The following is a 26,627-nucleotide window of genomic DNA, read 5'->3' as shown; positions in this document are numbered from 1 at the left end:
AAATGAAAACATTAAAAAAAAGAAGTTAATAAATACAGAAGCAAAAGCCTGTGGATGATAAGTGGTCTCCCTGTCTCACTGTTTTGAAAGTGCTTTCTTAAAACTAAAATTATAGTCAATCAAATAGTTATTTTGGAAAGGGAGAATTAATTTCTGTTTTGGTTTCTAACCTAGCTTTTTGGGAATCACAAGATTTCTTTGTGACAATACTAAGATGGGATGCTGAAATTCATCTTTTTTTTTTTCTTTTAAAAGAAGGTTCCACACCCACTGTGGAGTCCAGTGTGGGGCTTAAACTCATGATGAGATCAAGACCTGAGCTGAAGTCAAGGGTCAGACACTCAACCAACTGACCCACTCAGGTGCCCTTATTTCTGATTCTTTTTTTTTTTTTTTAAAGATTTTATTTATTTATTTGACAGAGAGAGATTACAAGTAGACGGAGAGGCAGGCAGAGAGAGAGATAGAGGGAAGCAGGCTCCCTGCTGAGCAGAGAGCCCGATGCGGGACTCGATCCCAGGACCCTGAGATCATGACCTGAGCGGAAGGCAGCGGCTTAACCCACTGAGCCACTCAGGCACCCTATTTCTGATTCTTTAATGAATAATGCAACTAAGTTAAATTGTGTTCTGAGAACCTACTTACTTTTTCTTCTTGTTAAAGTCTGATTCGGGTGGTAGGAAAGCCATCGTATTCTACTTATTTGCCTCCTTTCCAGCCTTTGGTGACATTTGTGCATATGTCTAGTATCTAGAAAGGACCATTTAGCTAGAATCAAAAAGATAAATAACTGTTAGCAAGGATGTGGAGGAAAGAAGGCCCTTGTGCACTGTTGCTGGAAATGCTAATTGGTGCAGCCACTGTGGAAATCAAAATAATAAAAATAGAGGGACACCTGACTGGCTCAGCTGTTGAAACATGCAACTCTTGATCTCAGGGTCATGTGTTCAAGCCCCCACAGGATGCAGAGACTACTTAATAATAAAATCTTTTGGGGCACCTGGGTGTGCTCAGTAGGTTAAGCCTCTGCCTTCGGCTTAGGTCATGATCTCAGGGTCCTGGGATGGAGCCCCGCATCGGGCTCTCTGCTCTGCAGGAAGCCTGCTTCTCCGTCTCTCTCTGCCTGCCTCTCTGCCTACTTGTGATCTCTCTCTGTAAAATAAATAAGTAAAATCTTAAAAAAAAATAGAATATTTTAAAAAATTAAAAATACAAGTATCATATGATCCAGTAATTGCACTATAGGTTATTTACCCAAAGAAAATGAAAACACTCATTTGAAAAGACATATGTCCCCTGTGTTTATTGTAGCATTATCTACAGTAGCCAAGATATGGAAGCAACCCAGTTTCCATTGATAGATGAATGGATAAAGATGCTTGGCGGGGGGTGTATATCTATAGTGGAATATTACTGAGCCATAAAAAAGAGTCAGATCTTGCCATTCGCAATAACATGGATGGACCAAGAGAGTATTATGCTAAGTGAAATAAGTGAGACAAAGAAAGATAAATATCACATGATTTCATTTACATCTGGAATCTAAAAAGCAAAAACAAAAAGCAGAAACAGATCCATAAATACAGAGAACAAACTAATGGTTGTCCCATGGGAGGGAGGAAGGGGCATGGGCAAAATGGGTGAAGGGGAGTGGGAGATACAGGCTTCTAGTTATAGAACGAATAAGTTATGGAGATTAAAGATACAGCATAGGGAATATAATCAGTGATACTGTAATAGCATTGTGTGGTGACAGATGGTAGCTGTGCTTGTGGTGAACATAGCATGAATTACAGAGATGTTGAATCACTATGTTGTACACCTGAAACAAATGTAACATTGTGTGTTTACTGTAATTAGAAGGAAAGAGGGTAGGGGGGCCTCACTGGCTCAGTCAGAAGAGCATGTGACCCTTGATCTCAGGGTCCTGAGTTCAAGCCCCATGTTGGGCACAGAGCTTACTTATTAAAAAAAAAAAAAAAAGATTAAAAAAAAAGAAGGCAGCTTGGTTAAAGATGTTTATTATATTAAAGACATGCTGGCCTTCCATTGTATTATACACATTCTTCTATTTTCAGTCACTGGACTTTTTAAGATATAATTTAGAAACAAGTTTCTATTACTTTTACTTTTTAAAATATTCTTAATTTCTTCTTTATTATAGAGCAAAGAGATTGCATTCCAACTTCATGAGGATTTGATGAAGGTCCTTAATGAACTCTATACGGTAAGCACATAATCTTTCTTCTTTTGCAAGAATCTTTGGTTTAGAATTTTGGTTTGCAGAAACATTGCTCTTAGAATTTATTCTAAACTAGGATGTTGATGGATACTCCTGTGGTTCAAATGTGGAACCAAGTGGATAGATGCACACTACTACATTTGCCAAATCCTCTCAATTTGGGGAAACTGTATTCAAGTAAATATGTATGTGCAATTAGCACACTTTTAAGAAACTAGAGTATAATTGTCCCAGTAAGACATGTTTTTAACTGGTTGAATTATAGGTGATATGTACATATATTTAATTCCAGAGTATTTTGTCTTAAATTGTTACCATTCTTAAATTAGCCATTCTGGAATTTGAGTAACTTAGAGTTGCTTTATTCTGTTACTTTAATTATTTTTTTCCCCATTTTAGTTAAATTGTTTGGTTAATGACCTAATATATTAAAATTACATTTGGGCAGGTATATATTTTTCTCCTTGGCAATAATCTGCTTTTTTAAATTTAAATTTTATTCAGGTTACTGTATATAATCATAAGAAATTAAATAACTTAAAGCTATTTTATTTAAAAAAAAAAACAGTGAGGTTGCAGGTTGGAATTAGTCATATGTCCATGTTTTTTTTTTATACTTAATGATCATATTATTAAACACAAATTCCTTCTGGAGGAATTTGATGAGTTTTTATTTTAAAAGAGAGAACAACATAATGAGAAATGAATAATATTAATTTGTATAGCTATAGATATTTGCATTTTTATTGTATAAGATTATTTGAATTCTTATTTATAGGCAAATTAAACCTGAAACATTATTAACTTATGTTTCTTGATTTACAAATCCCATTTGTTCTTAAAAAACCATGTGTGTAAAATGCGATTTTGTAAATGGTTTTTAATGCTCCATTGATACTTGCTAATTAAAAGACACTGTAGTTTTAAGCTTTTTATTTATAAAATGAGTGATATTCTTATGAAATTCACTTTCCAGTTTTTCATACATGTGTGATAAATTTGTATTTTTTTTTCTCATATATATGTATATATTTTTTTTATTTCTTTTCAGCGTAACAGAATTCATTGTTTTTGCACCACACCCAGTGCTCCATGCAATACATGTCCTCCATAATACCCACCACCTGGCTCCCCCAACCTCCCACCCCGCCCCCCTTCAAAACCCTCAGATTGTTTTTTAGAGTCCATATTCTCTCATGGTTCACCTCCCCTTCCAATTTCCCTCAACTCCCTTCTCCTCTCCATCTCCCTATGTCCTCCATGTTATTTGTTATACTCCACAAATAAGTGAAACCATATGATACTTTAAAAAATGTATTTATTTTAAAGAGAATGCATGGGAGTGGGGGAGGGGCAAAGGGAGAGAAAGTCTTAAGCAAATGCCTCACTGAGTGCAAAGCCCACATGGGGTTAAATCTCACAACCCTGAGATATGACCTGAGCCAAAACCAGGAGTCAGTTGCTTAACCAATTGCCACCCAAATGCCCTGCTAATGAAATTGAGTTTTTGATAATAAAGGCCATTTATTAGCTCATTAGTTTTTGTGTGATTTGTTCATTTCTGATACCCTAAGTTGGCAACCATTTTTGGATTTAGAATTTAAAAGTTAAGTGAACATCATGCCTCTGAGGCATCCAAAGAAGAAATTCTATATCTTCTTCCACCAAACTATTCTAAGATGAGAGCTTTGTGACATTTTCTTTGTGGATCCTTTTGCTTGGACATTGTTTTTCCTAGAAATATAAATCAATCTCTAATACTTTAAAAAATAGGTCTTTCTCCCTCTGACCTCTCCCCTCTCATGCTCTCTCTCGCTCTCTCTCAAATAAATAAAAAAATCTTAAAAAAAAAAAAAAATGGGTTCCTGGGTGGCTCAGCTGGTTAAGCAGCTGCTTTTGGCTCAGGTCATGATCCTGGAGTCCTAGGATCGAGTCCCACATTGGGCTCTCTGCTCGGCGGGGAGTCTGCTTCTCCCTCTGACCTCTCTCCTCTCATGCTCTCTCTCTCTCTCTCTCTCTCTCAAAGAAATAAATAAAATCTTAAAAAAAAAAAATAGGTCTGCTGATTGTCATGACATCATAGACAAGAGCATATTGATTATGGTCTGAAGCTAGTAGTACTAGTCAAAGCAACAATGGCAGAGTAAACTTGATTATTGAGTATGAGGAAAATCAGTAAAATGCTGTGTGAAGATTTTATCTCAGAGATGGATGTGCGTAGTGAAATTTTTCCTCAATTCAGCCTATCAAATGGACTTACACATTTATCAGACTCTACGTAGATGTATCAAGTAAGCTGATATCTCAAAACTCTCATCATTTTTTCTGAGCCTAAAGAATAAAGGAGCCAGGTTCTAGAAAAGGCCACTGGAGTTTCAATGACCCTGTCAGAGTCATTTAACCTCTCAGAATCAGTTAAGAAACTAAGGGGTATGGGGCTCCTGGGTAGCACAGTGGGTTAAAGTCTCTGCCTTCGGCTCAGGTTATGATCCCAGGGGGATCATAGCCCCACATCGGGCTCTCTGCCAGCTGGGAGCCTGCTTCCTCCTCTCTCTCTCTGCCTGCCTCTCTGCCTACTTGTGATCTCTCTCTCTGTCAAATAAATAAATAAAATCTTTAAAAAAAAAAAAAGAAAGAAAGAAAGAAACTAAGGGATGGTAGAGGTGAGCAATGAGGTTCTGATTAGGTAGTCTGTAGATCACTTTAAACTCTTGGAAAAAAAATTTATCCTGAGGCACCTGGGTGGCTCAGTGAGCTGAGCATCTGACTCTTGATATTGGCCAACCTCTTGAGCTTGGGGTTTTGAGTTCAAGCCCCACATTGGACTCCCTACATTTGGAAAAAGAAAGATCTTAACCAGAGAACATGTTCATCCAAGGTCAGAGGTCCTATTCCTTTGGGAAAGACCTTCATTACACACACACACACACACATGCGTACACAGTTCACTCTAAAAGATAATGATGTTTGGTCTCTCTTGCCCTTTAAATTCAAATATACAAATTCTGTCTTGTTGAAATGATATCTATTCATTATACATATTCAGCTTACATTCGGGAAGAAAAGATGAGGATTATTTGAACAGGGGACCAGGAGTTGGGGGAGTGCTGTTGAGGTTTCTTGTGCAAACATTGACGGGTCATGGACAGATGATCATCAGAGTTACATCATGCATAGAAGTTTGTACAGCAGATGATGTAGTAATGATTGCTAAAGCAACAGGTACAAAATATGTAGCCTTAAGCAACTGAGGATGCTATTGAATTCCCTTCCTTTTTTTTTTTTAATCTCTTGATACTCCTTTAGAGTCAAAAACATCTAAAAGTACATTAGCTTCCTTACACCGGTATAGCTGATGAGCGCTGAGTGCTTTTTAAAAAATTACAGTCAACCTTAGTGGTGAGCAGCAGCCTTATGTGTGGCTTTCCTTACCCAAAGATATTTCTCCCAGAGGCCTCTTGGTTATTCCAAACATTCTATCAGAAGGTTAAAATACAAACACCCAGAAGGAGCCAAAAGAAATGCCTTATGATCATTTATACCTTAGAGTGAACTGTGTTTTATCAGATCCTTTGAGTAGAGGTGTGCGTCAGACATAAAGACTGGACTTCTGAGCAGAGGAGAGAGGATGGTGGCATCAGAGTGCCATCCAGAAGGGGAGGAAAGGCTTTGAGGACATTCATACCCTTCTCTATATTTTTTCCTCAACCTTGCCTTTATTTGCAGAAACAGAGCCTCAGGATGATTGTGTCTCACCTGGAAGACACATAGGGCAGAAGAGTGAATTCTCTTTTTCAGCCCTCATATTTTGTATTCAGGCCCTCACCAGATTGGGTGAGGCTCACCCACATTGTTATGAGGACTAATTTATTTATTCAACAAACATTTTTTATTTTTATTTTATTTTTAAGATTTATTTATTTATTTGACAGAAAGAGAGAGAGAGAGTGCGCATGTGGACAAGCAGGCAGAATAGCAGCTAGAGGAAGAGGGAGAAGCAGTCTCTGTGCGGAGCAGGGAGCCCAATGTGGGGCTCATTCCCAGGACCCTGAGATCATGACCTGAGCTGAAGGCAGACAGTTAATGACTGAGCCACCCAGGCGCCCCCCCCCCAACATTTTTAAAATGCCTATTAGAGTACCAGGCACTTTGGGATATACTGGGGATGCAGGTATGAGTACAAACAGGCCACATCTTCTCAAGGCATTTATATTCTAGTGGGCAGAAAAAGACAGTAAGCAAATATATGTATAGTACGGCAGTTATAAGTACTAAAAGGATAAATCTGAATTAATACAGGCATTCAGAACAGTGCCTTGCCCACAGTAAATGCTTACTAAATGTTAGCTGTTAGTGTCACCCTGGTCATGTCATCCTCTTCGTCAGTCCTTGAGGGGGGATGGTAACAGCTCTTTGTCTGTGGATATCAGGGAACGATATCAGCAGTAATTACACATGACTCTTACATATGTATATACACACATATGTACACTTTTTCCTTATAACGGGTATTTATTACTTTTGTAAAAAAGGAAAAAAGAAGATAACTTTCCCTAAAAAAAAAAAATCAGGGCTGCCATTGGGTTAGTAGGGATGTGGAAAAGCGAAAAAAAAACAAGGATGACACGGGAAGTCAGAGGGGGCATTCAAAACAAATTTTCCCTTCATCAGTCTGGTAAACAGTGATTTAAATTGCTAAGACACTCCCCTAATACCAAAATCTCAACAGGTTATGCTGCATTTTAGCAGAAAAACAATAATCTGTCCTAAATTAATATGTCTTTGCTTTGCAGCATTATACTCCGCATTTTAAAAAACAAAGGGCTTACCATCCTCAGTAAGCAAATTCTAACAAAGATTAACACAGACGGTCATGATAAATCCACATGAAATTGATCGGTAATTATGTGTAATTGATCATCATACTCCCTATACATCAGTGACACACACGGCTAGCTAGAGTCAAGAGGTAATCCGTCCTCCGTTTCCATTAGCATTATGAGGAAAGAACTGAGAAAATGAAGATTTATCCAGCCCTTATCATGAGGCAAGCACATTATCTCATTCATTTCTTGTAGCAGCCCTAGGAGGCAGGTATTCCTAATCCCAGTGTAATGAAGGGGAACTGGGGCTCAGAATGATTAGCTTAGGATCACACAGTTAATGAATGCTCCAAAATCTAAACCCAGCCTCGTCCTCCCTAAGGCCCATCAGTTGTCCACCTGACAGCTGCCTGAGGGAAGGCAGAGCAGGGCAGGTGGGGGAAGGAAGGTTGGAACATGATCTAATAGATAAAACTCATAGCTAGAACTCACACTGCATGCTCTCCTGGATACTTGTAAAAACTCATTTGAGCTTTCCAGACAGTCTGGTGGGTTACAGAATGGGAAACCCAAATGATTTTGCACTTTAGGCTTTAATGTTGGCGTATGATCATTTGGAGTGCCTCTTTAAGATACAATCTTTCATTTATCTTGAATGTTATATGTGTCAACACCACCTGTGCAGCTGTGTGTTCATACACAGTGATTACTGCTGAGAATCTTTTGCTGGATACTCCATTCACCTTTGTTTCCTCCTTCTGACTGCACTTCTGATTTGCCTAACAAATATAACTAGAAAATGGAAAGGCTGTCCTAGCACAAACCCAGAGGTGCTGAGCATCTTCTGTGGGAGTTGGAAAACGGGGTTGCTACATGTACACAGATATCCACCCTGGTCTTTACATATCTTTGAACCATTTATCTGTTTAAAGTGATAAAATAAAAAACGAATTATTTTTTAGAAGGGCTGAGAGGGAAGACACTGTTTGTTATTTCAAGCCCTTCCTTGAAAACTCCACCTCAGAGGACTGCTGAGGAAAGCTTTCTTGGCTGGCTTCTGAGCCTCCCACGAACCAGGAGCTAATGCATTCTTCTGTAACAAAGAAACATGCCCAAGGCAAGGTTGAAACGTCCGAGAGAGCCCAAGATACTGCCACCACATATGGGAAGATTTTTCTCTGAGCCTCAAAAAGGGTTATTTATTTATTTATTTATTTAGGCTAAGTATTTATTTTAGCTGGAGGGCATTTTAAGTATTTGAAATACATATCTTTGTAGTAAAAATGAAAATTCATTCCTTTGAGATGGACTATGAAAAGGTCTCATCTCAGAACAAAACACTGAACAAAGAGAAATAAGGCAGAAAAGAGATGTGAAAAGCTCCTGAATTGAAAACGTCTTGGGCAATACCACATTCTCCACGATGCCACCTGGAAAACTTTTTTAAAAAGCAATCTATTTAGAGATCTTGGGCTGACAAAGTGTTCATATATATCCTTCTGGCATATTATTACTAGGCAGTTCGATGGAAACAGAGAGAGGCGTTGGGATCAGATGACTCTGCCAACTTCTGAATTCTAATCTTGGGGTTGACACAGACTGACTTTGGAGACTAAGTTAGCCAATGTAGCCTGGCTTCATTTTCCTCCCAAAATGTTTGGGATTAATAAAATTTTTCCCATTGCATAAGTCTCTGAGGACAGCTGCTTGATAAGAACTTTATACATAAATGCCTTTTAGGACACCCTGCTAATTAATGAAGCCAAATGATCCCAAGTGCCTGCTTGGAATTTTCATTTTCTCTCTGAGATTTGAGATTCAGTTACGGTTGGTGCTTATGAATTACAAATAAGACTGTCTTCTGAAAGAAGTGAGCAGTATGAACTGGGGATAAAAAATTATTTGGCTTGGAAATGAAAAAGAAAATGTTAGAAAGTGTAGTTAAGAAAAAACAAAAAAAATTCTAAAGAAGGTGTCATACCAGGGCACCTGGGTGGCTCTGTCAGTTAAGCGGCTGCCTTCAGCTCAGGTCATGATCCCAGGGTCCTGGGATCCGAGCCCCACAACAGGCTCTCTGCTCAGTGGGGCGTCTGCTTCTCCCTCTCCCTCTGCCTGCCGCTCTGCCTACTTGTGCTCTCTCTGTCAAATAAATAAATAAAAGCTTTTTTTAAAAAAAAAGAATGTGTCATACCAAGAATTCTTCTCAAGGAATATTTTATCCTGCCTATTACAATTCCAAAATACAGTTTTATGACTTTTAAGTAGTTACAGTGCTTTAATAGCTAACATCTTAATCAGAATGTTTTGTTTTTGTTCTGTACAGTATTTTGCATTGTTTATCATTGCTTATCAAGCCCAAATATATAGAGATAACAGATAAACATAGAATAAATTAGGGGCATTTTGCTTGGATTTATTGTCTCCAGATGGACCAGGAATGTTCACCAATAAAAATATACAAGTCATGTGACCAAAAAAATCAAGATCTAAATCACTTGCATCCATTTCAGTATATCTTAATACATGATTTTATAACTCACGTGATTATCTGAATTTCATCCTCCTGTAGGCTGATTGTAGAATTGTAGACTGTAGAATTTTAAGCGCTAAATGACCTTTAGAAATAATCAAATTAACTTCCTCATTTAAGGAGAATATTACAGAGGCTCAGATTAAGTGATTAACTAAAGTCCCGGGTTGAAACTGAAACCCAGGTTTTATTTTAATTTAGGTTAGTAAATAGTTTTCTATGCTGACTGCTTCAAGCGAGAGTTACCAGTCAGGCTTCCAATCTAAAAGAGTAAAGCTCAACCAGAACATAGTAACAGCTCACTTTTGTCAGGTACCATTCTAAGCACTTTACATTAATTAGTTTTCTGAATTCCCCCAACAGCCTCATGGGTAAGTGAGGCACAGAGAGGTTAATATACTGCCAAAGGTCACACAGCTAGGAAATCTCAGACCAGACACATACTCTAATCTCTTTTTTACTGGCAATTATAATCTAAAGTTATTAGGTACCAACATTATGTACCAACAGAGGTTCAGGCAGAGGGTTTGGAAATACAAAGGGAATTTGAGAAACATTGAGGACTGAGAAAAATTCTGAGAGGAAAAGGCAAAAGTAGACAGGATTTCAGTAATAAGAGAGAGGGAGAGGGAGAGGGGGCAGGGAAGGTTTTGGAGGCAAAAGGAGTAATGTGAGCCAGTGCACACAATTTGGAAGAACATGAGGCATATTCATAGAATTTCTTTCTGGATCCATATCTAGAGAGAAAGGACAAGTCAGGAGTTCAAGGATTTTGAGAGAGTACCAAAATGAAATTGTCATGAACACAGGGAAGCAAAAAATGGTTAGACATCTGGGGCACCTGGATGCCTCAGTCAGTTAAGCGTCTGCCTTCAGCTCAGGTCATGATTCTGTAAGTCCTAGGGTTGAGTTCCACATAGGGCTCCCCACTCATCAGGGAATCTGCTTCTTCCTCTCCCTTTGCATGTCACTTCCCCTGCTTGTGCTTTCTCTCTGCCAAATAAAGTAATAGTCTTTAATAGAAAAAAAAAAAAATGGTTGGACATCTCACCGAAAGCAGTTGAAACTCAAAAAGCTTCTTTGCACAGATTAAGTTCTTTCACCTTCCTTCTTTGTTCCCCTCACCTTTTTTTTTTTTTTTTTTTTTTTAATAAATGGAATGACGTGTGTTGGATTTAAGGCACAGGATATGTTTCAAATTCCAAAGCATTTTTCACTGAAAGAAAAGGATTCTACACTGTTTTTTTCCATTGTAGTTGATATTACAATTCTAAACATTGGAGGACTTTTGTTTTATGATTCCACCTGTCTTGTGTTCTCCATTTAAATATTTCATGTACTAAACCTTATAACTTAAATGTCTAATGCACCCATGTAATGCTGTATATGCGTGCAGGGGAGCAAGAGCCCCTAGCTTCAGGAGTCCCAAAGAGACCTGGTCCAGCCACTCGCTGCTGACACAATCCAAAGGCAGAGAAAGGAATGATGGTGAAACAGGAAAGGAATTTATTTCTGTGAGGCCAACATGAGGAAGACGGGAACTAGAGTCTCAAAGACTGGCCCCAAAGGGCCAGAAATGTTCCAGGCTAATACCAGGAAAATGTGGGGCAAAGGTGGGTACGTACGTGCAGGTGGGCAGTGAAGGTCAAATCCATTATTGCCTTGGGGGTCAATCAACAGGTAGGGTCTTGCTGGCTCAGGGCAGCCCTTATGGCTTGAAGGCGTAGTTTTGCTTCCCCTCAGAGAAGGCTTTGCCCTTAGAGTCTTCTACCTGAGCCAAGAGGCTAGCTGGAAAGAACCCCACTTAGCAAGTCTGAGGTCAAAAGGGAGGAAGCTAACATCCTCTTTCAATGTTGAAGGCATGTGAGACATTTCCCGGAAAGAATTAAATATTTAATACTCTGGGAGACTTTGAAATTCTAGTAAATTCTTTGGCTTTTCATTTTACATATACTTTCCCCCTCAACATGGCCAACTACTTCAACCTTTCCCATTGTCACTTCTGCCACTGTGTTCAAGGTGGTCCCGATTAATAAGTATTCCATGTGCCAGCTCTTAGGTATTTTTTTTCAGTAGATAAAACTTGTATTTCAGTGCCTCTGAAGACTGTCTGAAAACCCCTTTTGGAACAAGAGCTTCCTGAATGACCTTCTCTCTATTACTGACTGTTCTCTGTTGACTTGTTGGGCAAGGATTAAGTCTCTTGGCAGGTCTGTTTCTTTGATGCATAAGACAAAGACCATCCTTCTGTTTTTAGCCTCCAAGGTGTGAAAATAAACAAGTCAGCCTTGGTGGGACTGAGGCCATTGTGGGCTTAAAGGATGTGAATGAAGGGTGTTTCACTTAGTGCAATAGCACCCATTAAGCATTCACTGTGTGTCAGTCACTCCTGCAAGAGCTTGATATATATTCTTTCATTTTCTCTCCACAGCAGCCTTACAGGTACTATTCTTAGTCCCAGTTACAGGTGAGGAAACATTCTACAAGGCAAAACGTAGATTTGAACCCCAGTCTGCTGCCTGAGTTCAACTATTAGAGCTGGTGAGAAATGAAACCGGCTCTCTTTTAAGACCATGCCCTCCTTCTTTGGAGGACGGTTGCCCAGCAAGTATGCGGAGGAGGCCTGTGGTCTGTGATGTCCTAGGATTTTCGGAATGCAGTTATTAAGCTTTTGTCCCAAATCTCAGAGTCTCTTTTCTGTCTCTAAGTAAGTTGAATGGGAAGCGCTAAAAGTATTGTTGCCTCTGCTATAGACTTGTTACAGGGTCATCTCTGTTGTATCCAAGTAATACACACCCAGTGGCTGGGGCGGTGGGGGGAGCCTTTCAGCAAATATGGAGGTCCTGGAAATGCATCGATGACAAGCACGTGGCCCTGTCATCAATGAGCTATACTAGTGAGCTATTTCCATGTTTGGTGTTAGATTCTGGACTAAGTAGAGAGACAGGTCTCCACAGCTCTGTGCAAAGCCCAGAGCCACCGGGGAGCCTGATTTCAGTGATAGTCACTGTGACACCTGATTTTATTGATAAAGGAAGGATGGGAAGGGTGCTCCAAAAAGCAATTCGTACATGAGGCAAAGCACTGATGTGTGAAACCACAAATTGCCTGTGCAGGGAACCCCATGTGCTTGAATACTGCCAGAGCATTAGCAAATCATTGGTGTAAAAATAAAGGGAGTAGTACATTGGACTTCCTAAAAAAAAATCCTCTGCCCTTTCCAGCATGTGAAGTACTTGAGAGATAAGGAAAATAAACAATGAATTTTGGAACACTGAAAAAAAATAAAATTTAATTTAAAAAAAAGAAAAAGAAAATATCCTTCACAAAATCAGAATTTTTTGGATACAGTGACATTTATTTCATGTTAGAAATCTCTGATAATTGTGAAATGGGCAGATATTATACCACATTAATTGCTCTCATGAAAAATTACTCTTAGGCACTAATGAACTAGTATCAATCAATAAGCAATAAAATATAATTGGATTTCTAGTAATAAAACATAATGGAATCAAATAGGACAAGGCCTATTTGTGGTACTCAAGAAATGTTTGCTGAATATGAATGTTTGTTGAGAGTTCATAAACAAAACCAATAACCCCTATCTATGACTGAAAGACTTAAATTAGAAACTGCCTCTAGTGACTATTGCAAATAGAGCTAGGACAGATAAAGATTAATAAGTACAGGTTACTCTTGTTACAAATAGAAACATTTTCGTTTTAATAAGGCCTACAATAATTTATCTTCTTTAGGATAAATTAGTCATTTTTTATTAAAAATTTTTATCAAAGTAGCAAAATGTTGTGAAACTAATTGTAATTTATATTGCCACTTGAAAGCTGTTAAATTTAGCATTTTGAAAAAGATGACTAGCACCCTGTTTTAGCTTAAATATTACAATAAAAAATAAAAGCATGTGTCAAATCTCTGTATCACCCTGTACCTACCAAAGAGTTTTTGGGTTTCCCCCCTTGATGATCACTTGATGATTGATCACTGTTCAGCTTGGCAGCTAATTAAAGTCACAAGAGTGATAGATATCCTGGAATAAAGTTCATCAATATAACAGTACATTAGACAGGCTGTCCAGGCATTGTTCATTTCTAGATATTTTCTGTGCAGTAGAGCAGATGAGTTATGGCCTCAGAGCCCATGGAGGATTTTAGGAGGAATCCTACTTTCTCAGTGTAACATGGTGTACTAATGGCTGCCTCAAGTCAACAGAAGCAGAAGGAGATAATTAGTACAATTTGTTGTTAAACTGGCTTTTCCTTTCACTTAAAATTTATCTGGTATTTACCCTGACACTGAAAAAAATCACTCCCTTTACCCACTAAGAAGTATATTATATACACACACACAACTCAAATCATAAATTCTTAGGGTATTTAGTTGGTGCAAGATTCGTATCTGAAATCAAGGACACACAGCATTTTCGAGTTGGAGAAGGCCTAGAGGATCACGTGGTCCAACCACCCCCTTGATAGGTGAGAAAGCTTCAGGTTAGAAGAGATGAGTGGTCTTGCCCCCAGGTCAGATGGGTGGATTGAGGGGCTCACACTCTTGGATGTACAAGACAAGAATGCTCCTTCCCCAACACAGGCTCCTGAAGCTGGAGAAGAAAACAGTCAATTTTCAACTGAAAACGACATTAACAATGGCATGGGTTCTGTCTTCCTATAGACTGCTAAATGCCATCCTATTTTCTTTCCTCTGAGTTTCATCAACTACTACCCTTTTAGTGGGATATTATTAAAATCCTCTTAGAAGATTTCTAGTTACATGATCAGTTTTTCCTTCTATGATTTGGTGCATTTTTTCTTTCATTACACACCTTTCAATGTGTTTGAGAGGCACAGTTTGATTGTCCCCCTAATTTTGGTTATGTAGGGAGAGCTGATGTTGTCATCTCTAGCAGATAAGATTCAGGGCCTGATCGAGGGTCAGAAAGGCTGAGGTTACAGAATTGTTCTCTAGCAAAGCAAGGATCAAAATCCAGATTTATTGGATTTCGTAGACCTAAGCTGTTTCCATTGAACCTAGTGCTCTTTATAATTATTCTTCAATTGAATATAATCTGAAATTATAATTACTATTTTTAATTACTCTTGAAACAAAACTTTAACATTACACTAAATAGTAATATAATTATTCTTTTATTTTCTTTAGCCGTGTTTCCTCCCTTCGCATATATGTCTTCTCTATTTTCCCCTGTGTTTATTCGCTGCATTTCTGTTGCCCTGTCTTTTAGTTGGTTGGCAGGCCCTAGTCAGCAAGGTCCAGAATCCCAGACAGTGCCTTTTGTTCAAAGCATTTGTTTGAGTTATAAATATAATTTGATGATAAATTCAGACTCTTGTACTGATTTCATTTCAATGGAGTCACAACATACCTCAAGTTTTCCTTCATAAACTAGCTGTAAAGGCAACATCTCATGCTATTTAATTGTCAGCCTTGATCTATTTGCTCATTCTAAAGAGCTTTGCTAAAATTCCTTATTTATTTATTTATTTATTTATTTATTTATTTATTTATTTATTTATTTGACAGACAGAGATCACAAGTAGGCAGAGAGGCAGGCAGAGAGGAGAGGGGGAAGCAGACTCCCTGTTGAGCAGAGAGCCCGATTTGGGGCTCGATCCCAGGACCCTGAGATCATGACCTGATCCGAAGGCAGAGGCTTAACCCACTGAGCCACCCAGGTGCCCCTAAAATTCTTAACATATACATAAGTGGCCTAAATGGAAATACCACCAATTTCCTTCCCTTTACCTCTATCAGAAATGATAATCTTGGGGTGCCTGGCTGGCTCAGTTGGTAAAGCATGAGACTCTTGATCTTGGGGCTCTAAGTTTGAGCCCCATTTTGAGTGTATAAATAACTTAAAAATAAAATATTTATTTAAAAAAAAAAGATCATCTTTCCTGTCATGGAGAAATCACTGCCTGTTTTTACCATGTGTTGTGATAGGGGAGCCTGGATGTCTCAGTCGGCTAAGTGTCCACTTAAGCATCCAACTCTTGGTTTAGGCTCAGGTCATGATCTTAGGGTCCTGGGATCGAGCCCCACATCAGGCTCTGTGTTCAGTGTAGAGTCTGCTGGAGATTTTCTCTTTCCCTCTCCCTCTGTTCCCCCTTACCCCACGAACACACACACAAGCTCTGTCTTTCTCTCTCAAAAATAAACAAATCTTTTTAAAAAAGTTTATGATCATTTTTTTCAAATATCAGTAACTGACATTTACTGTTCACTTATTATATGTCAGACTTTTGGGGCTCTTTTCATGTAAGGACACCTTTAATCCTTCCAACTACCTTCTGCATTCCATGAGTGAGAATGATACACTGGTTTCACAGCAAGGAAATCGAGGCACAGAAAGATTAAGTTGCTTGCCCAAGATTACACCATGAATAAGTGCACAAGTAGGATTTGAACCCAGATAGCCCGTTCTGTGAGGCTAAACTCTAACTACCAGTATACTCTCTCAAAGTTGAGTTCTCCCTATGTTATTTTGCAAATATAATGGAATTTTGTAAATTCTGCTTTTGTTAACCTGTGGAGAGCCATATCAGCCTAGGAAGAAGAGGTAAATTTTATGAGAGTTCATCATGTCTGCTCTACAGACCACTCACCACCTCAGGGGTCAGAACTTCTCCAGCCCAAATGCCACGAATGAGAACAACAGTGGTCTGTACCTCTTAGCTTAGAGCATAATATGAAGCTAAGTAATCTGTCTCTGGAGCCCACACACTTATTTCCACATCAGACCGTAGAAACTATCAAGAATCAAACTCTCCGCTCTGTTATGTGCTTCTGTGCATTCTATGATTTAATCCCCATTTCACCTCAGAGGAACGAGGGCCCAGTTAAGAGGCTTGCTGGGTAGGAAGTGGTTTTAGCACAGGAACTCAAATCTGGTTCTGCCTGGCTCCGGAAGCTGGGAGTTGGCTCAGTGCCCTAAAGAGTAGGAAGGCTCGAGGTAGCAGGTGGAAGGATCCTGGCATGCAGTGGTAATGGGTGTTCTCTGACAGGCCCTTCCTGCCTGCTGGCCCTGTTGAAAATAAGCCCTTGGAGAGGCGCCTGGGTGGCTCAGTCTGGGAAGCGTCTGCGTTCAGCTCAGGTGATGTTCTCAGGGTCCTGGGACTGACCCTGGCAGCCCGGGCTCCCTGCTCAGCAGGGGCCTGCTTCTCCCTCTCCCTCTACCACTCCCCCTGCTTATGCTCTCTCACTCTCAGATAAATAAATAAAGTCTTTAAAATAATAAAATAAAATAAAATAAGCCCTCGGAGACATAGCATGGCCAGGCAGAGTCCATAACCTGGACTGAAGCTGTGTGGCCCCTGGAGGGCCAGGTTCCTTGCAGCACAGCCCCTGGGGCTCAGCGTAGGGTGGCCTGAGGGTCCTACTTTCCTGGAGAACGCAAGAATTTGCTGGGAAACAACAGGAACAGGCTTCCAAGGCTGTGGCCCTGACTTGGTGGTGGTGTTAGTCTGGCACTTGCAGAAACTCAGTTACAATTCATGCCTTCTCGTGTATTGATTGTAGAAAAGAGATCTTGATTTTGGGATGCTGACAGATAAGGAAACTCCAAAAATGTAGTTTCTCAGAAGAGCTCTTAGTGACTGGTGAAGTTAGTAAACTAGCAGGCTATGTATGGAATATTGTCGCAAATACACTGCTTTCCATTTCCCGTCAGCCCAGCCACCACACCTTTCTTTTCTCAGGGGCCATGAACTCCAATGCTAACTGTATCTCATGGTGAATTTGAACTACTTAGCATCTCATTAGACCATTCCCAGGTATTTTATGGGCAATGCTGTTTTGAATGCCGGGGAGGGAGAAGAATAATTCAAGGCACATATTAGGTATTAGGAAATGTTCGTTAAACGACTATATGAATGGACAGGCGGACTGTAAAACGGCTTCCTGTCCTTCATTTGTTTCTCACCAAATGCCTATTTTTTTTTTAAGATTTTATTTATTTATTTGACAGAGAGAGACACAGCGAGAGAAGGAACAAAAGCAGGGGGAGTGGGAGAGGGAGAAGCAGGCTTCCTGCTGAGCAAGGAGCCCAGTGTGAGACTTGATCCCAGTACCGTGGGATTGTGACCTGAGCCAAAGGCAGACACTTAATGACTGAGCCACCCAGGTGCCCCCTAAATGCCTATTTTACTCCCACTGTCTAGAAGCAGTATCGAGAATCCAAAGGCGCACAAGACCCTGCTGGTGCCCTGGGTGAACTTTAGGTCAGTCCGTGATACTGGATGGCACACAGGTATCAGACCTGTGGCAGAGAGCCCAAAGTGCTGTCAACAAGAAGGCCTTGGCAGTTGGAAGAACACAATAGCTCTGGTGGGGGAACCAGGGAACACTTGGCAATGGGTGAAATCTGAATTTGCCTTGAAGGATGAGTCTAAACGTTAGGACAAGGTGTGGGGGGAAGACATCGCAGGCAGTGGGATTGGCTTGGGAGAAGGCCACGGAGGCAGGAAAAGCACACATCCTGAGGAGGGAGTGTTCAGTGATTGACTTAGAGAAGTACCCAAAGTGCTGTTTGGGCCAGCTTTAGGCCAGACTGCCCCAACTCCATGGTGGAAGCAGACATGTCAAGTCTGAGGAAATGTTGAGAGAGAGAACAGGGAAAATGCCCTGTGACTTTTTTTTTTTTTTTTTTAAAGATTTTATTTGTTAGAGAGAGCGAGCACAGGCAGACAGAGTGGCAGGCTAGAGGCAGAGGGAGAAGCAGGCTCCCTGCCAAGCAGGGAGCCTGATGTGGGACTCGATCCCAGGACGCTGGGATCATGACCTGAGCCGAAGGCAGCCGCTTAACCAACTGAGCCACCCAGGCGTCCCTGCCCTGTGACTCTTATCCTGGATTCACTTTCTTCCCATTCCCTCCTATTTTATGCTAAGTGAGATTACTTCACACCCCCAAATCCTCCTGCTTAGCTTCACGGGATTGCTGCTAAAATACGGCTCTGACCATACCGTTTACACCTCCGTGGATTCATGAACACCCATCGAATACTTTTAAATAATTTCTTTGGTTGAGGTTTCAAGGCTCTCCTAATCTGGCCCGACAACTGCTGCAGTCTCATCCTCCAGCCTGGTGACCCAGCCATCCACTTTCCAAGCCCTTCCCTAGAGCCCCTTCTCGAAGTTGTGGTCTACACACGCCCGCCATACCTGTGTGTCCTCCCTACTCCACATACCTTTGCTGGCACTCTCCCTCCAGCTTGAATGTCCTCGCCTTCATCTGTGTCCATCGGATTCTCCAAGGCCCATTTTTTAAATCTCCAAAAATTTAAGCTCTTAGAAGTAGGAAACCAAGTCCCTATTTTTACACCCATCATTGCCTTATGGACAGTAAATACCAAGCAAATGGTGAGTGAATAAATAATTATCTTTCAGCCCTCTTTCCCTCTACTCCTAAATATAACGAAGAGCAGCTGTATCCCCCAGGAAAGGGGCCTTCCATTTTTATCGTGCTTTAGAATTTCCAAAGGTTATAGCCTATAGCAGTCTAGAATACCCAGTCTGGAACCTTATTGCCAGGGCTTCGACCATTGGTCTGCCAGTTACCAGCTATGTGACCTTGGGCAACTTAGTTCACCTCTCAAGGCCCTTCTTGTCTTATCTGTATAATAGGAAGAATAAAGGTATGTGCCTCATAAGAGTTTTTTAGAAGGACTGAATAAGCTATTATTTATAAAATGCTTAGAATGATACATGGCACATAGTAAGCTTTATATAATGCTTCGTTTGCTAAACATATACATATTACATACATATGTTAATGGTATACATTACATACATACGCACACACACATATTATAAGTACTCAGTAAAGTTTTACATGCACACATATGTAGGGATGCACAATTGAATGTCCACAATGGCCTTGTAAGGTGAGAAGTATAAAATAAATTCCCCCCACCTGGTAATTGGTAGACTCATTCTTAGAACCATGCCTTCTAACTTCTGTGCCAGTAGTCAGAAAGTAAAACGTAGAACCTTAATACACTGCTTCTTCAAACATGTGAACGGTTTTCAGATACATAATGGTTTCATGACACTAAATATTAAAATTCACTGTAGATATTTTAATTATTTTGATTTAAAGTACAGGAGTAGTGTCAGATACATTATATGGGTCTGTCAGTAAGGGAAAAAATGTTAACAACTTGTGTGCAAAAGTTTTTGCGTAGGATTTCACAATTGCAAAGAAATCTATTTCACTGTATTCTTCTGCAGTTAAGAAAAGATGGAGTAGGAAAGATATGTTGAGTGTGTTCAGTGGAGAATTATGCATGAGGTTTTAGTAGAGAAGAATTCAAATAGGAAAATGTGTTATTGGAGTACATTTAAATGGATATATGCCTATCATGTCATTTGGAATGCAAATGCTTGTGTTTGCATTAAGCTGATGGAGAAGCTATTATTTTCTTTGCAGTATGTATTCAAAATTCACCTTTAAAAATAAGAGCTTTCTTCTACTTCTCTGAAAAAGAGAAAACTGTCTGTTATTTTATTTTAAATACAAAACACATTTAATTCGGTCAACAGCTTACGTTTTAAATAATGTAGTTTGTACTTGCATTCATTATCTGCAATTAGAGTTCTCAAAAAGCTTTTAGTGTTTTCCTCCTCAACTTTTAAAATTCATTCATTGTTATTGTTAACATTTTAGAAAATAGTGGAAACCCTAAGTCACACTGGAAAACTGAACAAAGAAATTTCCCTCTGGAAATTACCATTGAACTGGGTAGAAAAACCTCGGCTATTGTGCTGAACCACATTATGATGGGATATTTACACCCTTTTCTTGCTAGCGTTGGGTCAAGAATGTTTTCCTTTGAACCCAGACTAGTTTATAAGAAACCCCATGCTGGCAGCCAGCTGAGGATCCGTAGTTCATAAGGCTTAGTTTGTGCAGATTACTTGCTTACACAGGTCCTCAGCATCTAAATAAAGCAGGAGTTCAAGTCTTTTCTTCAGGGTGTATTTAGGAGAAAAGAATGCTTAGATACCCAGGGCTGCCTGGGATGCCTTTTCATCTCTCTCTGGTGGGGTCACATGTTCTCATATCTTCCTTTGACTCTTAGCAAGAAGAAAACAGACAGCTGAGAGAGAAAGAGGGAGAGTGAGAGAAACTTGTGTTTTGATATTTTGGGGTTTTTTTACCCTCTCTTTAAAGATGTAACTGGAACCAGGGCCCAAATGGTATGTGGGTTTGCAGGGTGTACAAACAGAGCCAAGCCTAGAAATGCAAGGTGTGTCATCCATTCATTGACCTTACTGTTTGCCCAGCTGTAGGGTGACTCCCTTGTCATTCCCCAGCAGCCCAGCTGCTGCTTAATGCTGTTTTATTTTTCTTTTAAACTGCAGTAGCCAACCAGACTTCTCCTGGACAGGTTTGATAATTACTAAAAACAGATAACACACAGCTCAAGAAAAGCTGCCACAACTTTGCAATTTCACCCTTACTTTGTTCTTGTTCAGCAATGCCTTTAACGTGATTTGCTAGCTTATGTTTTAAAGGGAAGACATCATCAGATTTTGTGAAAATAAGTAAAGGCTCTTCATTAACCCCATGTTTGACACTTCAAATAGTCACCTTCAGAATGTGCATTAAGTTGAACCATTCTTAAGAATGCACTGACTTTGCCTTTCCTTTTTTTTTTTCCTTAAGATTTTATTTATTTATTTGACACAGAGAGAGAGATCACAAGTAGGCAGAGAGGCAGGCAGAGAGAAAAGGGGAAGCAGGCTCCCTATTGAGCAGAGAGCTCGATTCAGGGTTCGAGCCCAAGACCCTGAGACCACAACCTGAGCCAAAGACAGAGGCTTTAACCCACTGAGCCACCCAGATGCCCCACCTTTTTTTTTTTTAATTTTTTTTATTTATTTGTTTGACAGAGAGAGAAATCACAAGTAGGCAGAGAGAGAAGGGGGGAAGCAGACTCCCCACCAAAGAGAGAGCCCACTGCTGGACTCAATCCCAGGACCCTGGGATCATGACCTGAGCCAAAGGCAGAGGCTTAACCCACTGAGCCACCCAGGGGCCCCTTTCTGCCTTTTCTATAACCTACAATACAGCAATTTCATATGCTTCAACCTAAATAAATACATTCCACTGATGCTTCCAGTTCCCAAACTATTTTAAAACTCATCTTTTTGAAATGAAAAAAATCAAGTTCCTTACTTCCAAATGTTACATTAAATCTCTTCTACTAAACAACTACATTTCAGTTATAAAATTGACTCTGAATAATTTATGGGTTATTTATAAATGTAATAAAATCCATTTTATGTGGATGAGAATTTGACATAATTTATGGGAAAGCACCACCACCGATGTTTGGATGCTAAGTTCTGGTATGTTCCTTGATACGTCTCTTGAATTAGAGTCATACCTTACCGTGTTGTCACTTTTAAGCAGTATAATTGTACTTAAAATAAACAAGGTTTAAAAATGGCCCAGATTTCTGACTCTGCTTATAAAAGCAGATTGAAATATATTGTAAAACTGTGATTTTTGAGGTAAAATCTTTTAAAATCTTTGATCATTACTTTGGATCTACAAGTACAGGGATTATATACAGATATGATAGTTACTGTAAGAATAAATATACTTATTTAATATTTGAAAAAATGTTTATTAAAAAAGCATCCATGTTTTCTAAATGCTTTGGGAAATAACTATGTAGATCAAGTTTTTTTTTTCCAAAACTGCAGTGTTAAATTGGCAATATGTGTCAAAAATCTTGAAAATGTGCAGATTGTCTAACTCTGCAGTTCTTCTGAAAAATGTACCATAAAAATTTTTTTTAATTTAAATTTAAAAAAAGAAAATGTACCATGGAAAATGTGATCATTTTGTGCATAAATATTTCTGGGACAATAATAAAACCAAATGTCTAAAGATTTAAAATTTTTTAATTTTTAAATTTTAAATTTTTAAAAATTTTAAATTGAGAATCATTTATATAAGTTTACAGCATACATGGAAAAGACACATTACAAAATTTTATTTTCTATATGTTCCTAAATATATTAAAATGTAACTTACACATATCATTTCTAAGAGAAGAAATAAGATAGAATAATATCAAGGGTTTCAACACAGCTTCATTTATAAAGCAGAAAGTTGAAATATCATAAAATGTTCAACAATAGGAAATTAGTCAAGCTATGTCCCAGTCATATAAAGAACTATTATTCAGGCTTTAAAATTGTATTTTAGAAGAATATTTGGTAATAGAGAAAAGTGTTCTGATATATTAAGCGAAAAAAGGAGATAGAAGGGGCACCTGGATAGCTCAGTCAGTAAGTGACATGATCCCAGAGCCCTGGGATCAAGTCCCCCATAGGGGTTCCCTGCTCAGTGGGGAGACTGCTTCTCCCTCTTCTTCTGCCTGCAGCTCCCCCTGCTTGTGCTCTCTCTCTTTCTTTGTCAAAGAAATAAAATCTTTAAAAGTTAAAAAAAAGTAGACTAAAAATTGTTAATATAGTATGGTACAAATTTTTTTAAAGGAGAAATATGTGTCATTTTCAGATAAGAGAGAGAGAGAGAGAGAGAGTGTGTGTGTGTGTGTGTGTGTGTGTGTGTGTGTTTTCCTAGGAAAAAGACCAAATGGCTGTACCAAAAATCTTAACAGTGGTTATCTCTGCTTTTTATTTTCTTTTTTGTGTCATATGTTTTCTACATTGAACATACAGTACTACTTTGTGTTCAGAAAAACGGTGTTTTTAAACTGAAACTATGTGTGAACCTTAATATTTGCATTTTGTATTTTGGCCAGTAGATTTTATGCAAAAAAAAAAAAAAAAAAGTCTCCTTAGTAAGGAGTTTTTTTAGAACTCCAAAACTGGGGTAAAATTTATCCATGAGTGATAGTTTATTCTGCAGATTAATAATGCAGAGATTTTAGAGAACACTTTTGAGCTTAAGAGAACTTTTCAAGTGCACTGAAAGCATGCCTAAGACTCTAAATCATTTTTTCATCAAAGCCTGTCCCCTAAGTGCCTCTTCCTGGCAGGTGAATTTGCATATTTCTCTTTGCTTTACTTAGAAGCAATAGTCCATAATTCATCTATTTGCCTAACAATCTGGCTCTCCCCCTGCCAGTTGGAAGGTGATATTTTTAACATATTCCTCACACAATGGCTTCCATTCACTCTCGGAGTCACAGACCAGCATCTTGTAACAATTTGGGTCCCGTTTTCGCAGGTGATGAAAACATACCATATGTATCACGCAGAGAGCATCAGTGCAGAGAGCAAGCTGAAAGAGGCTGAGAAACAGGAAGAGAAGCAAATCGGAAGGTCTGGGGATCCCGTCTTTCATATCAGACTGGAAGAGAGACATCAGCGGCGAAGCTCTGTAAAGAAAATTGAAAAAATGAAAGAAAAAGTAAGTGAAAAACATCACAGGGCCTTTCTGTCCTCACTTCGGGTGACAGTACTAAGAACACTGATGTAATAACCAATAGACGCACCTTGTAAATTATTGTGAAATGACACACATTTCCTCCCACAGGAATGAAAAATGTTTAAGAAACATAAAAATCATGTACTAACAGCTGGACATCATGTACATATACATGTACATATACAGTGTGGGCAACTTGAATATTAACGAAGAGGTTTCCTTGCAATTGGGCCTGAAGACCAAATATGTTGTTGGGTACTTTTAGTTATTTAAATCAGATTCAAAATGTACTTTTCTTGGAAGACTTCAGAGGTCATTGACATATGTGGAATACATTGTTTAGATTAGTAGAAAGTCATGTATCTCTCTCTGACTAAATGACTTTGTTGTCTTTCTCAATACCTGGCTCATCTCCATTTCCAGAGACAAGCAAAGTATTCAGAAAATAAGCTAAAATCGATTAAGGCACGGAATGAATATCTCCTAACCCTTGAAGCAACCAATGCCTCAGTTTTCAAGTATTATATTCATGATCTTTCAGACTTAATTGACGTAAGTACTTGAAGTTTTTATATTTTCCATATATTTTTAAATTTTTTTTAACTTTTTTTTTTTTAATGATCTCTTCTCCCAACTTGGGGCTCAAAGTAATGACCCCGAGATCAAGAGTTACTCACTTTTCCAGCTGAACCAGCCAGGCACCCCTCTATCTTCCATAGTAAGATGTAATTAGCAGTAACTATATTTCATTGATTCAAAAACACCCTCCTCATGTCTCAAACCAATGTTATTTTTTATAATACTCAGAAGGAAAAACTGCTGCCAATTAAACCATACATGATACTAAAACACTGTCAACTGTAAGATGCACATGAAAAAATGTGGATCCTACAACCAAAGAAAAGCAAATGATTCGGTTCTGTGAAACTATGAGTTCCTGGTGAACTCAGCTAGGAAAGGACCCAGTCATTTTTAAATTATGCAATGGCACAGCCCTAACTGCATTCATTAATTCAAAGTATATTTCTTGGGCCCTACTATTGTTAGGTGCTCAGGCTGTGGAATCATATACAGTTCTTTTTTGTTTAAGTTTTTATTTTAACACTGGTTAGTGAACGTAATAGTGTTATATGAGTTTCAGGAGTACAATATCATGATTGGGAGTTCAGTATCATTCAATACAGCAGCCCTGGCTCATCACAAGTGCCCTCCTTAATCCCCCTCAACTATTTTACCCATCCGCCCACCCCCAAGCATATACAGAGCTCACCTTCCGGAATGCAAAGTGGAAAAGGCAGATGTTAAGCAAATGACTACAGACATGATAGCTTTGTTCCTGGCTGTGGTAAATACTGTAGGCAAAGTAGAGTAGACTTACGCCACGTTTATAAATTTATCTAACACTGTACTTTGTCTCCAAGGATATGCTATCAAATCATGGGCTCAAATCATGATCTCAGCATCCTGGGATGGAGCCCTGTGTCAGGCTTCCTGCTCAGCAGGGAGCCTGCTTCTCTTCTCCCTCTGCCCCTCCCCTCCCTTCTCTCTTCCCACCTCTCCTCCCTCTTCCCTGCTCCTCTTGCTCTCTTGCCCTTCTCCCCACTCCTTGTGCACACACGTGCACACGCATTCTCTCTCTCTCTCTCTCGCTCTCGCTCTCTCTCAAATAAATGAAAATCTTTAAAAAAAAAAAAAAAAAAAAAAAAACCTCCAAGTATATATGTATACTATTACATCCACGCAGTGATTACTGCTATGATTCCCAATCTTTAACCCTCTGATCAGCCTTTCATTCAGAAAACCTCCAACACTGTAGGACACCGCACGGGTGAAACAGAAATCCCAGTCCAAAAACATCCATCTCTTCAAATAAAAGGAAAAAACTCAGTGTGTTGTAAGAAAAGCACAGAGAAATAATAGAGGTTCAGAGAGATACCTGATGGAAAATGACTCATGTGCTGCTTTGTATTGGTTGAATTCAACAGTTTTAAGATACTGTAAATTTTTTTTTTCCTGTGGCTCATAGTATCATAATTTAGATGTATAGTAGGTTAAAGCATTTTTATTTTTATGGTGAATGTTTCATGGATTTAGCTGTACTAGAGCCACAGTTTGGGACTTTTGCAAAAGAATTGTTAAATAATGAAATTATTTTTTCATTTATTAACACTGATGTGCCTCTTTTTTGAGTCTAAAAACAGTTTTATCTCATACTATTATAATTTCTTTATACAGGACCCTTTAATAAATAAAACCAGGGAAAACTTTTTTTCTGTTCATTTCATACAAGTATTTTAATCAAGTGATTAGTTTTCTTTTAGCTCTGATGAAATGAATTTTTTCTGCTAGACTGCTAGATTTTCTGAGTAAAAATAAACAATTTTTTTTTTAAAGATTTTATTTTTATTTATTTATTTGACAGAGAGAAATCACAAGTAGGCAGAGAGGCAGGCAGAGAGAGAGAGAGGAGGAAGCAGACTCCCTGCTGAGCAGAGAGCCCGATGTGGGACTCGATCCCAGGACCCTGAGATCATGACCTGAGCCGAAGGCAGCGGCCCAACCCACTGAGCCACCCAGGCGCCCAAAATAAAC

At 39.1% G+C, this 26,627-nt stretch overlaps 1 protein-coding gene across 2 annotated transcripts in view; it reads left to right on the top strand.

Annotated features, from left to right (window-relative positions):
• Positions 1–26,627, top strand: part of SRGAP1 (SLIT-ROBO Rho GTPase activating protein 1) — a 266,183-nt gene that overhangs the window by 162,022 nt on the left and 77,534 nt on the right. For both annotated transcript variants that reach the window (XM_032348868.1, XM_032348867.1), the window contains exons 4-6: positions 2,165–2,227; positions 23,835–24,017; positions 24,459–24,587. In XM_032348868.1, coding sequence (XP_032204759.1) covers positions 2,165–2,227; positions 23,835–24,017; positions 24,459–24,587 — 375 coding nt within the window. The remainder of the gene's footprint in view (positions 1–2,164; positions 2,228–23,834; positions 24,018–24,458; positions 24,588–26,627) is intronic.

The sequence above is a fragment of the Mustela erminea genome, chromosome 6 (assembly GCF_009829155.1).
Source record: "Mustela erminea isolate mMusErm1 chromosome 6, mMusErm1.Pri, whole genome shotgun sequence".
NCBI lineage: Eukaryota > Metazoa > Chordata > Mammalia > Carnivora > Mustelidae > Mustela > Mustela erminea.
Note: the sequence above shows the minus strand (reverse complement) of the source record. Positions and strands in the feature narration are given on the sequence as shown.